The following is a 14,181-nucleotide window of genomic DNA, read 5'->3' as shown; positions in this document are numbered from 1 at the left end:
CTAGAGAACCTTATACACATGAATCTGTTCAAGAGCTTCTCTGTCAATGTCCGTTTGCTGGCACACATCAAGGTTCAGTGATATCTCTTCCACCCAGGAGGACAGCTGCATATTAGTCTTAAGACCTAAGAGAGATTCTTGGAGACTTGGTACTGTCACTAACAGTGAGCCTTGTTTTCTGACATGATGAATGATGTAGTCCCAGGCACTGGCCTGTTTAGCCTCAGTAAGAAAATACTCGAAGACGTTATTCATTACAATGACATCAGCACTCTGCAGAAGCGGACCTTGGGTACAGATATCCGCACGAAGCACCTTTATTCTGTCGCTGAACTGGTATTTTTCGACGATCATTTCCTGCAACTGGCAAAAGTCTCCGTTCAGCTCTACTCCGCAGATCTGCGCTGCTGAGCTGTAAAGGTAGCCCCCGTAAAGGACTGGGCCAAGTCTGGAGCCAATGTCAACCAAGACCTTTCCCGACAGGTCGGGCAGTATGTGATGATAGAGGAACTTCAGCTCCGCGAGTGAGAAGGAATGGGAAATAAAGCCCAAAGGCGCCGTTTGGTGCGAGCCACACACGGTACAGTAGTGTCTGCTCATCTTTCCTTCCTCACATAATGAATCAATAAAGTCTTCATCATAAAGGAATGCATCAACGTGAACCGTGGGTTCTGGCTGCTGTTGTATTTTTTGGAGGGCTAGCTGTTCCGAGCAAAGCATAGCCTCTGGGGGCAAACAGCTCCGAAGGTCATCGGCTATGTTTTTCAGCACAATGTCATTGTTATCTTGAGTGAATTCGTCAAAATCCCGAGTAGTTCTCATCCAGTGGAGCAGTGCCGGGACTTCTGCTGGAGCCGTGGTCCGGAGCAGCTGAAGCACAGCTCGTCGGGCGGAGCGAAAGTCCATGCTGCAGCCTGCAAGCACAAAAGGAACACGTTTGCTCTCACTGAGCACACGCAGCCAGACCCCGCCCTCCCAGATATGCATATTTTTATCCAATTCTGTAGAACAAAAACTTTCCACCACAGACCCAGATATGCATTTTTTAACCTTTTTTAGCATTTTATTTTTATTTTTTGTGGAAGAATGTTTTGCCTACATTTAAAAGTGTACGCTATGAGTCAGGCACACGCCTCTAATCCCAGCACTTGGGAGGTGGAGGAAGGTGGACTCGGTGAGTTCGAGGCCAGCCTGGGTTACAGCTTGAGTTCCAAGACACCCACAGCTACACAGAGAAACCCTGTCTAGAAAAAAAGAAAGAGAGAAAGAAAGAAAGAAAGAAAGAAGGAAAGAACACTATGTATGTGCTGAGAACCAAGACTGAGTCCACGGCAAGAGCAACAGGTGCTCTTAACTACTGAGCCAGCTATCCAGCTTCTTTTTAGTTTTTTTTTTTAAATATTTATTTATTATGTATACAATATTCTGTGTCTGTGTGTATGTCTGCAGGCCAGAAGAGGGCACCAGACCTCATTACAGATGGTTGTGAGCCACCATGTGGTTGCTGGGAATTGAACTCAGGACCTTTGGAAGAGCAGGCTCTTAACCGCTGAGCCATCTCTCCAGCCGCTCTTTTTAGTTTTTTTGAGAGTCTCTCTCTTTCTCTCTCTCTCTCTCTCTCTCTCTCTCTCTCTCTCTCTCTCTCTCTCTCTCTCGTCTTTCAAGACAAGATTTCTCTGTGTAGCCCTGGCTGTCCTGGAACTAGCTCTGTAGATGAGGCTGGCCATGAACTCATAGAGATCCACCTGCCTTTGTCTTCCGGGTGCTTGGATTAATGGCTTGTGCCACCACCACCCAACCGGAGTGGCTTCTTAATTAGAAGGAGGAGGAGAAGGAGGAGGAGGAAGAGGAGGAGGAGGAGGAGGAGGAGGAGGAGGAGGAGGAGGAGGAGAAGGAGAAGGAGAAGAAGAAGAAGAAGAAGAAGAAGAAGAAGAAGAAGAAGAAGAAGAAGAAGAAGAAGAAGAAAATAAGAGGACATTACTGCTCCTAAGGGGTGAGGTTTTTATAATAGATACAAGGGAGAATACAGGCAGAGGCAGAGGCAGAGGCAGAGACATCCGGGAGAGTCTAGAGCAGGCATGACCAGCCACTGAGCCATGCCATGTGAGGAGAAGTGTTAGGGCAAACCGCTGCAGGTCCCCGAGTGGCGGCAGTGAGACTGTGGTGGGACATGAGGCCACGGCGGACCATGAGGCCACGGGGGCCACGAAGGCAGCCGGTCCCAGGCACGGAGCCGCAGGGCAGGTGAAAGACAGAGAGGGTAAGCAAGCCATGCAGAGAAAGTGGGTATTTATTTAGTGGATTATGGAGGGAAAAGGGAAAGTGGGGAAGGGGAGAAGGGAGAAGAGCAGAAAGAGAGGCAGAGAGAGAGAGAGAAAGAGAAACAGAGAGAGAGAGAGAGAGACAGAGAGAGAGAGAGAGAGAGAGAGAGAGAGAGAGAGAGAGAGAGAGAGAGAGAGGAGGGGCGAAGGAGGGGAGAAGGGAGAGAGACAGAAAGAAAGGGGCTCAGACTGGAAGCAGAAGGAAGTTCTGCTCTCCAAAAGGGGCCAAAAAGGGCCATGTGACCAAAATGGCTGGGTTATATTTAGAAATCAAAGGAGCTGGGGAAAGGAAAAGCCCAGCCCAGTCTCTGGGCTGGAAAATTAGGGCCATGGTAGCTATGCAGCCTGTGTAGACAGCGCTCATGGGAAGGGAGGATCAGGTGTCAGACCGATGCCAGTCGCCATTCCATCACAGCACCATGGTCTCTGAGATGCTGCACTCTTGAGGACGAAGGCTCATGTGAGTTCAGAATTTCAGCCCCTGGTCCCAAGCTCTGCTCCAGAGGATCCAAGAGGAAACGCTCCCCTCAAGGAAGCAAAGACAGACAGGAAAGAGTTTGGGTGTAGCATAAATAATAAAAATCCAGAGACAGATATTGAGGTTCAAGCTGAAGATCAGAAAAGCAAAACAGCCAGCCACTAGAGAAGCCTTTTACCTCTACCAAATCTGCAGTCCTGTCGAAAGGGCGAGATCCTGTCCCCATGAATCCTCAGACTCCACACTCCACTGAGTTCCTGTCTCTTCCTCTTTATATTCCTATCTCTGCCCAGCCTTATCACTCCTGTCTCCACCTCCCTAGTGCTGGGATTAAAGGTGTATAATCCCAAATGCTGGGATCACCTTTTGTGAGCTCTGTTTCCCTTTTAGACAGATTCAATCTTGTGTGGCCCAGGGAGACCTTGAACTCACAGAGATCCCTGGGCCTCTGTGTCCTGAGTTCAGGGATTAAAGGTGTGTGCCACCACTCCCTGGCCTGTATGGCTGACTAGTGTGGCTGTTTTACCTTCTGACCTTCAGGCAAGCTTTATTTATTAAAGAACAGATAATATAGCATTATTCTTGGGTTCCTCCATGACCTGACATTCCTCCAGGCACATCTTCCTAAAACACTGCTGTGCACTGTTGACTGATCCTTGATATGTGCCTGCTGGGACATTTACCCAGACCTCAACTTCTGACGCATTCATTCACTCTTTATTTCTTATTTTTTCTTTTTGAGACAGGATCTTTCGCTGTAGTTTCAAACTTCTGTCTCCTTCTGCCTTAGCTTCAGGAGTGCCAAGGTTACGAGTGTGAGCCACCACATCCAGCAACTTAAACATTTGGATAAGTCCTCCCCTGTCATAGGTTTTCTTGGACTGCCAACCCCAAATCACGGCATGGAGACTTATTATTAATTATGAATGCTTAGCCTTAACTTAGGCTTGTTCCTAGCTAGCTTTTTTTTTAACTTAGCTCATTTCTGTTTATCTGTGTGCTGTCCCGGGGCAACTATGGACTGTCCATCCTGCTTTCCTACTTCCTTCCTGTCTGTATGTCGTGCTGGCCCCAGGCTAGGCTGCCCCCCCCCCCCGGCTGTGCTGCCCCCCCACTGTGCTGGCCCCCTTTCTCTCCACCAGACCTGCCTATTCCTCTTCTGTCTAGCTAGTGGCTGTTGGGCTTTTTTTTAGACCAATAAAGTGCTTTAGGCAGGCAAGTTGAAACAGCAATACATCTTTACAAATACAGCATAAACAAAAGCAACACACTTTTACATACTTTGCATAAATTTACATTATTTATGCAAATGCAGTACAAACAAATGCAACATAGCTTTGCATAGTTAAACAAATACTCTGTTCCACAACATATCCCAATTTTGTCTAAATAAAAAAATATTTTAACTTTAACATAGTAAAACTATATACAATAAGAACAATTATCAAGTAAGAATTACATTACATATCCAGTGCCGTGGGACAATGGTCTTTTATCCTGTCTCTGTATTATTTTTAATAAAATGCTGATTGACCAGTAGCCAGGCAGGAAGTAGAGGCAGGCAATGAGAATTCTGGGAAGAGGAAGGATTCAGTCTGCAGTCATGACCAGCAATAGAGGATGCAAGATAGCTAGATGTGACTGTTTCTCTGAAAAGGTACCAAGCTACATGGCTCACACAGATAAGAATTGTGAGCTAATATAAGTTATAAAAGTTAATAAGATGCCTGAGATAGTAGGTCAATCAGTTTATAGTTTTAATGTAGACCTCTGTGATTTCTTTGGGACTTAATGACCGCAGAGACTGGGCAGGACAGAAACTCAGTCAACAGAATGGTGCCCAACGTGTGGACAACTGCATCCACATAAAGCCTGAGAGGGCTTGGGAAGTAATTTTAGACACAAAATAACAGTGTTAAACATGGCTTCTTGATAGCAGCACTTTCTCGGGTGGGCTCTGCTTGCTAGAGGCAAGAGCTCTCATTTAAGAGAGGCTTCCTGACTCAGCTTTAGCTTCAAAATCTTGCAGCTCTTTTAAGAGGTTCTGTCACAAAACACTTAAATGGTGTTGATAAAACGCTGACTACATACTTTTTGGTGGTGGCAGGGACCTTGAAACGCAATAGAGTTGTGGCAATAAATATTGCTCCAGCCAGTACCTCTGCCATGAGGTTAGACTGTCAGAAAGCTAAGAAATGGAGTAGATCCAGCCGTCAAAGTTGCAACTTTAATACTAGCCATATAGCTTAGCAAATCAAATACTCATGTGGTCAGAAAAAAAGAGATATACAGTAAAGAGAGATTCAAAGATGAAGAAAACTTCCAAATGTGTGCTAAAAAATATATGTAGGCTTGGGAGAGAAAAGAAAAAAAGGATAAAGTCCTTAAAATAAAAAAGAAAGAAAGAGAGTAGTTGGGTGTAGTGGCACACACCTTTAATCCCAACACTTGGAAAACAGAGGCAGGCAGATCTCCGTAAGTTCAGGACAGCGTGGTTTACAGAGGGAGTTCCAGGACAACCAAAGAAACACAGAAAAACCCTGTCTCAAAAGCCAAAAATTAAAAATAGAAATAAAAGAAATAGGGGTTAAAATAAAACCACATAAAGATGAAAATACACAGATAGTCTAGATATTGTATGTTATTATGTTCTCTTTAAATTGTTTTTTTTAATATTTATTTATTTATTATGTATACAATATTCTGTCTGTGTGTGTTTCTGCAGGCCAGAAGAGGGCACCAGACCCCATTACAGATGGTTGTGAGCCACCATATGGTTGCTGGGTTGAACTCAGGACCTTTGGAAGAGCAGGCAATGCTCTTAACCTCTGAGCCATCTCTCCAACCCTCTTTCAATTGTTTGAATGCTGAGGAAGAAGCAACAGCTGCTAAAAGATACTTGTCTATAAATGCTGCTGAATTAATCCAAGATAGGTATTTTAAAAATGCCTTGACTTCAAAATTGAAGTCAAAAGGTATGTTACTTTGGAGAAGAGGTTTTGCTTTTGTTTCCACAGGAAATGAGAAGCTGTGGATTCATTCCAGGTTAAGAAAAATTAGGTTTAATCAAGGAAGACCTCCTGAGAAATCTCCAATAGGAGTGGATGGCTCCAATGTCTGAGTTTTACATCCAGAACAGATTCAAGACTGCTGCCTGAGATGATCAAGCCTCACAGAATTTTCCAGTCAGGGCTTGACCATAATTCTAAATTTTCTTTAGGTCCCTGTAAGATTATCAGTGCCTCCAATCAACAGGAAGTAGCCTGGAAAACTATGCCCACATTCCCCCCAAAAATGGACTATGGATATTTTCCTTTGCTTAGAATGTTGGTTACAAGTTGTTATGGATAATAGCCAGGAGAAATGCTAAACAAAGAATATTAGATTCAGAGTTCTTGTTTTGAAAAAAAAGGGGGGGAAGTGCTGTGGGACAATGGTCTTTATCCTGTCTCTTGTATTATTTTCAATAAAACGCTGATTGGCCAGTAGCCAGGCAGGAAGTATAGGCAGGTCGACCAGGCAGGGAGTAGAGGTGGGGCAACAAGAATTCTGGGTAGAGGTAGGATTCAGTCTGCATTTGTGACCCAGTCATAGAAAAACAAGATAGCAAGATGTGACTACCTCGCCTAAGATGGTACCAAGCCACGTGGCTAACACAGACAAGAATTATGAGCTAATATAAGTTATAAGACTTAATAAGCCTGAGATACTAGGCCAATCAGTTTACAATTAATGTAAACTTCTCTGATTTCTTTGGGACTTAACAACTGCCGGAAACAGCAGGTCAGAAAACTCAGTCAACAATCCAGTCCTTTTGTATTTGGCAATTCCAGAAAAAAAAACTCCATTATTTATCCTTTTTTGGTGAATCCAAAGTTCTGTACTGAATTTACCTTCTAACATACCTAAGAAAATCTGTAACTTTAATTATCTAGTCTTCAACTCCATCAAGATTGCAGAAGGATTATAATTATCTAAGTAAACAGGAAGTACATTGCAAACTACTTTCAAAACTATAGAAACTATAGAGACATCTGGCTGCCTAAACTCACCCAAAGTTTCTTTACAACATTGGGGCATCCATCTTTGGCATATAAACCTAGAATACCTGGTAGACTTTTTAAAAAAAAGATTTATTTACCTATTACATGTGCATTGGTGTTTTGCCTGCATGTATGTCTGTATGAGGGTGTTGGATCCCCTGGAACTGGAGTTATAGACAGTTGTGAGCTGCCATATGGAACTTGAACCTGGGTTTTCTGGAAGAACAACCAGCGTTCTTAACTGCTCAACCAACTCTTCCCATCTGGCAGACTTTCCTATGAAACAATAATTTTGAAGGATTATCCCATCTTGTCTTGGCAATGTTTAGCAGTTGTTGTTCTAGGTATCCTGTATGTCCAGTTTGGATGGTATACTGTCAACAGTCAAGGCAAGAACAGTACTTTGCCCAAATGGCTAGGTTTGTCACAATGAAAGCAAGCTCCATATAGGGGTTCTTTGATGTTCATCATCCTTTTGTAAAGTAGTTTGGTGGCTGCCAAGAGCAGAGGTGTCTCACTGTCATAAAAACCTTAGGTTATTAAACATCTTAAATGTCATATTCTGTAGGTCTCTGAAGCATTTGAAGATCACCTGTCCCTCTAAAATATATGTTTAACCTTGAAAGCATACCTAATATGACTACAAGTTTGATTATTATAGATGACTAACTACTAACCTGCATTTCTTAATTATGGATTACATTTTTAAAGGAGCTGCATAGGTTTCCACACATCACACAGGGATCAGCATATCCATCCCCTGTCTTGCAGTCTTTCCTGGTTTATCTCTTTATGCCCATAGCCAAGATTTTTTAGGAGGTCTCCCTTGGCTAAACTTGTTCTCTATAAAACTTGAAGGAATCCACAGCCTTTCATTTCCCAAAGAAACAAAGGCATAACCTCTTTCCTAGTGCAATATATTTTTTGATTTCCATTTTAAGTTAAGACATCCCTGCTGCCTTTACTTCCAGCACTCAGGGAGGCAGAGGCAGGTGGATCTCTGTGAGTTTGAGGCTTTATCTACAGAGTGAGTTCCAGGACATCCAGGGCTACACAGAGAAACCCTATCTTGAAAAGCAAAACAAAAAAGACATCCCTGGATTATCTAAACTGGTTTAATTCAGCAGCCCCTTTTACAATCTAGTGTTTCTCAGCAGCTGCCATTTGTTCATCAGCATTTAAAATTCAAGTCAGCAAAGCAACAAAGGAGCCAGATTCCCTGTGTATTTCCTATTTCTACATGGCTATTTTCCTTTATATTATTTTACTCTCTCTATAAAAACTTTATTAATTTTTTATGGGCAAATTATTTTTAAGAATTTATTTATTTTTATTTTGTGTGTATGTGTGAGTACCAGAATGTATGTATGAATACCACAAGTGTGTCTGGTACCCACAAAAACCAGGAAAAGGAGTTGGATCCCCTGGATTTGTAGTTACTGGTTATTGTGAGCCACCACATGGGAGCTGGGCCCTAATTCTGGATCCATTTATTATTTTTTTAAACTTTATTTTATGTGCAATGGTGTGAAGGTGTCAGATCACCAAGAGACTGAATTTACGCACACTTATGAGTAACCATGTGTGTGTTAGGAATTGAACCTGGATTCTCTGGAAAAGCAATAAGGGCTCATAACCACCATGCCATCTCTCCAGCCTACTTTACTATTTTTTTTTTTTTTTTTTGGTTTTTCGAGACAGGGTTTCTCTGTAGCTTTGGAGCCTGTCCTGGAACTAGCTCTTGTAGACCAGGCTGGTCTCGAACTCACAGACTATTTTTAAATTATTTAATTTTTCATGCCAGGTGGTAGTGGTGCATGCCTTTAATCCCAGCACTTGGGAGGCAGAGGCAGGTAGATCTATGTGAGTTTGAGGCCAGCCTGGTCTACAAGAGCTAGTTCCCAGACAGGCTCCAAAGCTACAGAAAAACCCTGTCTCAAAAAACAAAAACATTATTTAATTTTTCCTATGTCTGTCCATACTGTTCTTTTCTTTTTTAAGTGCCCATGCACATTTTAAATACACTATAAGCTGTTTAGAGGTTTTTCAGTCTGGTCTGGCTTCACTAGGCACCTGTAGCATTCTCTGACCCCATGAGCCAAACCTTAAACTTGCCAGGCAGCTTTGTACGGGTAGCTGTCTCTGGCCACTTTATGTTTTTGAGCTTGAGGCCAGCTGTTGTAAGAGGCTGTTCATTTGTTTCCAACTACTCAGATATGAAATAATCACACAGAAACTATATTAATTAAATCTCTGCTTGGTCACTCACTACAACATACTCCTAGTAAGCTCTTACATATTAAATTAGCCCATTTCTATTATTTTATATTTTACCACAAGGCTCGAGGCCTACTGGCAAGGTTCCAGCTGGCAGCTCATGTCTTTCCACTCTTGAGGCTACGTGGAGCCTCCCTGGCTCTGCCTTCTCTCTCCCAGAATTCAGGTTAGTTTTCCCTGCCTACCTCTATTCTGCCCTGCCAGATTCTTTATTCATTAACCAACAAAAGCAACACATATACAGAAGGATTCCCACACCTGTGGGAGTCCCCGCTGTGTGCTGTGAATAAAGAAACTGCCTTGGCCTGTTGATAGGGCAGAACTTAGGTTGGCAGGGAAAACTGGACTGAATGCTGGGAGAAAGAAGGGCAGAGTCAGGAGATGCCATGGATTCACTGCCAGAGACAGATGTGCTGGAACTTTGCTGGTAAGCCACGACCTCATGGTGATACACAGACTAATGGAGATGGGTTAAATTAAGATGTAAGAGTTAGCCAATAAGAAACTAGAGCTAATGGGCAAGCAGTAATTTAATTAATACAATTTCCGTGTGGTTATTTCGGTTCTGGGTGGCTGAGACCAACAAGTGGCACCCTCCCCTGCAACACACACCATTTCCTTTTTCCTGTTTAAATAAAAAGGAAAGCTTTAACTTTAAAATAGTAAAATTACATGTAACAAAACAGGTATCAAGCAGGAATTATAGTTATAATATTTATATTTATTTTCTTTTATCATAACTAAGGAAAACTATAATTACAACTATCTATTCTTCAATTCCATCAAAGATTCCAGAAGGATATAATATTACCTAAGTAAACAGGAAGTGTATTGTAAGCAACTTTCAAAACTCTAGAAATGGCAGAGAAAAAGTAATAGAATAAGAAAAATAAGCCACATAAAATGGAATATATACAGAGAGTCTGGATTATGCATATTATTGAGTTTTCTTTGAATCTTTTGACTGCAGAGAGACATTTGATTCTGGGGACTGCTAAGATAAACCAACATATGTGTTTTAAAGGTTTTGACTTCAAAGTTTGAGTCTAAGGATATGCTGCTTTGGAAAAGTTGTTATTCTTTTGTTTCCCCAGAGGATGAGAATCTATGGAATCCTTCCAGAGTAATATGGCTTGATGGAACAAGACCCCCGAAAGGTCTCCATAAACACCCCCAAAAATTAATTTGCCCAACGAAAAGCAGAAAGCAGTTTTGAGAAAAACTATGCCCAAATTCTCAAATATTGTTTATAAAAGTTTGTTTACATTTATGGGGGGATATGCTATAAAGAGATGAACAGTTTGCATTGATATTGATCTTGGTTTATTGGTACAAATTTAAGGTCAATTTTATTATATGTATATTTTTGCTCTTGATTAAGGAATTGTGTTTGTGCAGCTCATTTAGAAATTTAATGTATACTTAAGAAATACAGGTAATAGATAATCATCTGTAATAGTCAAGTATGTAATCATGTTAGTTTGTTTTCTAGATATATAGAGATATAGTTCAGTTAGATAGGTATTCTTCAAATCTTTCAGAGACCTTTACAATATGGCATTTAAATAACTTAGGACTTTTTAGGACATGAGACACATCTGATCCTGGCAGCACAAATTACTTCAAGAGGAAGATGGGCATTGAAGAAATTTCTTACAGAGTTTGCTAGTCATTTGGACAAGAAACTGCTCTTGCCTGGACTGCTTGGTGTTATGCTGTGTGAGCTGGACATGCAGGACCCATGGAGAGAGGACTGCTGAACTTGCCTAAAAGTGAAATGGTTCTTTGGGGTTCCTGTCTGCCAGACATCCTGCAGGATACGTAAGAAAGTGACTGACAAACTGCCAATTTAGGCAGAACTGTTTTTGAAATTTGCTGCTTCATGGAAAACTCTGCCAGAGTCAAAACTTACACAGAGATGCTCTGTCTCAAAAGCCAAACAAAACAAAACAAAACAAAACAACAAAAAAGAAAAGCTCTAAAGGAAGGGGAGACTTTTTCAGTGATGTGATCATTCTTTAAATTGCGTGCTCCTCCAATCAAACCCTCACAGGAACACATACACATACACGCTGAGAGAAGTTAAGTTTGAAGGGGGCTTAATTGAGATAGGTGTGATGATTCACACCTTTAATCCCAGCACCCTGGAGGCAGAGGCAGGTGAATCTGCGTTTCCAGGCCAGCTAGGGCTACACTGTTGAGATCCTGTCTGTGATAGTTTGAATGTAATTGGCCCTATAAGCTCATAGGGAGTGCTACTATTAGGAGGTGTGGCTTTGCTGGATGAAGTATGTCCCTGTGGGGGCAGACATTGAGGTCTCATGTATGCCCAAGCCACACTCAGTACTTCTGTCTGCTTCCTGTTGCCTGCATGGCAATACGTAGGACACTCAGCTATTTCTCCAGCACCATGTCTTCCTGCAAGCAGTCATGTTCCATCAGGATGAGAATGGACCGCGCCTCTGAACTGTAAGCCAGCCACCCCAATTAAACGCTTTCCTGTATAAGATTTGCTGAGGTCATGGTGTCACTGCGCAGCAACAGAGAACCTAACCAAGTTGGTACCCGGGACTGGGGTGCTGTTGTGTTAGGCCTGACCATGTTTTTGTTTGGAGGTATTTGAACTTTGGTACTTTGGGTTAGAAAAGCAGTGGAATGCTGTAAGTACTGTTTAATGAGCCATACAGTAGGAGCCTGGAAGACAGTGTGCTGAGAGTGATTTGAACTTTGAGGATCAAGACGTTTCAGAGGAGCAGAATTTAGTATGTTGATGAGGGAACTCTTTCAGTCAATAGCCTTTAAGATAACAGCCCACTTTGGGTGTGGTCTCATGTACTATAAGTGCAGACAAAAAGCATGCATAGCCCCCTTTTTTTCCTGTGGGATTTGGTTCCAGTTTCCAGCGCATGCAGATTGCTACTGATTGCTACCCTTACTGTCTGTTTATCCCCAAATAAATAAATCTTTGTTATCCTCCATTCTAGGCTGTTGCGGAACTCTTTGATGGGACTACAGTATGTTGCGTAGAGATTGTTCTTATAATATTTCGATGAAGAATGTGGCTGATTTTTGCCCTTATCCAAAGACTCTGCTTGAGACTAAAGTGAAGAGTTTTGGATTAATTCCGATGGCAGAGGAAATCTTAAATCATCCTAGTATAGACTCTGTCAGGGAGTTACTAGTAGTAACACTAATGAAAATATATAATGAAAAGGAGCAGGTTGAGCAAATAAAAATGCAAAGTGTACAGATTTGAGAAAAGACACCAGGAAGTGGAATAAAGCTAAATCCTGTGTTCAAAGAGATGAATGGATTAAGAAATTGAATAAAGGGAGTGATGACCTCAGGGCAAGGTCCTACCCAGCTAAGTTTTCATCTTGTGAAAAGGAATTAAAGAAGAGTTTAGAGCTAGGTGTGGGTACATGCCTTTAATCCCAGCACTCCAGAAGCAAAGGCTCTCAGACCTCTGAATTTGAGGCCAGCTTCATCTACAGAGCAAGTTCAAGAACAGCTAAGCTTAGGCAGTAGAGATAACAATCAAAACCAAAAAGCTAGTAAAGATGTAATTGAGCCAGGCAGTGGTGGCGCACACCTTTAATCCCAGCATTTGGGAGGCAGAGGTGGGCGGATCTCTGTGAGTTCGAGGCCAGTCTGGTCTACAAGAGCCAGCCACCCCAATTAAACGCTTTCCTTTGTAAGAGTTGCCGTGGTCGTGGTATATCTTTGCAGTAATAGAAACCCTAACTAAGACACTGTCTCAAAAGATAATTGTTTTAGGGCCCCCTCCCCAGTAGCAGCACTGGGAATAAATGGAGCCAAGGTCACAGAAAGTAAGAGTTCTAACACTTAGCTCCTCCCCAGCCCTACAAATCCTTTCTTCCAGTCCGTAAAAATGCTCTGAAACCAGGCAGTGGTAGTGCACACCTTTAAGCCCAGCATTTGGGAGACGGATGCAGGCAGCTCTCTGTGAATTTGAGGTCAGCCTGGTCTACAGAGCTAGTTCCAGGATGGCTAGGGCTGTTACACAGAGAAACCCTGCCTCGAAAAACCAACATAAATAAATAAATACCTGTATTCTTGTCTTCATCTCATTCCTTCATCCCAGAAGACTGACAGTTCTGCCCTGCTTCCTGATGGCAAGCCTGTTCTCTCAACAGTTGTTCTGTGAGATTCCAGTATGATTAGCAGAGGGGGAACATTTTCTTCTGGTCAGTAGGTAAGGAAGACCCTGCCAAAAGGAAACCCTGCCCTATGGACATCTGACTCATGGGACAAACATTTCTCCGTGGTTAAACTGTCATCTAAATTTAAACCTCTCAGCCAAAGCGACTACAATGTCTTTATTTCAGGACTCCAAATGGATGTGGGAACTGAACTCTTCAGCATTGCTTTGCCTTCTCTGTCAAGTGTTTAACTTTGAGTCTTTGAGTGTTCTCCAGCCTGTAGATAGTAAGTTGGGAGGATGGTAGAAAGGAATCCAGGTACTTCATGTCATAGAGCAGGTGTTAGAGTTTAGACATATTTGAATATATATATATATCACATACATGTAATAAAGATCAATATTTCATTGAATCATTTGAATTTTGAGTTGTTTTAATTTGTGTGTGTGTGTGTGTGTGTGTGTGTACGTGAGTGAGTGCATGTACCCAGTGCACATGTGGAGGTCAGAGGACAGCTCTTGGGAGTTGATTCTCTCCTTCAATATGTGGGTCCCAGGATTCGAACTCAGCCATCTGGATTGATGTCAATCATCTTTACCCCAGGTCATCCCATTAGCCCTATGTTTCTTATTAAATATGGTGTCCTCCCCCACTTTTTTCTGTTTTTTCAAGACAAGGTTTCTCTGTATAGTCTGGCTATCCGGAACTATGTAGACCAGGCTGTCCTAGAACTCACTATGTAGACCAAGCTGATCTCAGACTCAGAGATGCACCTGCCTATGTCTTCCAAATGCTGGGATTAAAGGCACACTTTTTGTTTTTTGGGGCAGGGTTTCTCTATTTAGCTCCAGCTGTCCTAGAACTCACTGTATAGACCAGGCTGGCCTCAGATTCTGAAA

General features: G+C 42.3%; 1 protein-coding gene across 1 annotated transcript; it reads right to left on the bottom strand.

Moving 5' to 3' along the window:
* Positions 1-13,321, bottom strand: LOC119824550. Its single transcript, XM_038344734.1, has 2 exons — positions 13,189-13,321; positions 1-914 (listed from the first exon to the last, which is right to left on the bottom strand). The coding sequence occupies exon 2, from the start codon at positions 904-906 to the stop codon at positions 1-3; it is 906 nt and encodes a 301-aa protein (XP_038200662.1). The 5' UTR covers positions 907-914; positions 13,189-13,321.
* Between the last annotated feature and the right edge of the window lie 860 nt (positions 13,322-14,181).

The sequence above is a fragment of the Arvicola amphibius genome, chromosome 10 (genome assembly GCF_903992535.2).
Source record: "Arvicola amphibius chromosome 10, mArvAmp1.2, whole genome shotgun sequence".
Lineage (NCBI taxonomy): Eukaryota > Metazoa > Chordata > Mammalia > Rodentia > Cricetidae > Arvicola > Arvicola amphibius.
This window is presented reverse-complemented; position numbering and strand designations above follow the sequence as displayed.

Bases quoted from the DNA above. Each gene is read 5' to 3' on its own strand.
- LOC119824550 (XM_038344734.1), bottom strand. From the start codon at position 906: ATGGACTTTCGCTCCGCCCGACGAGCTGTGCTTCAGCTGCTCCGGACC.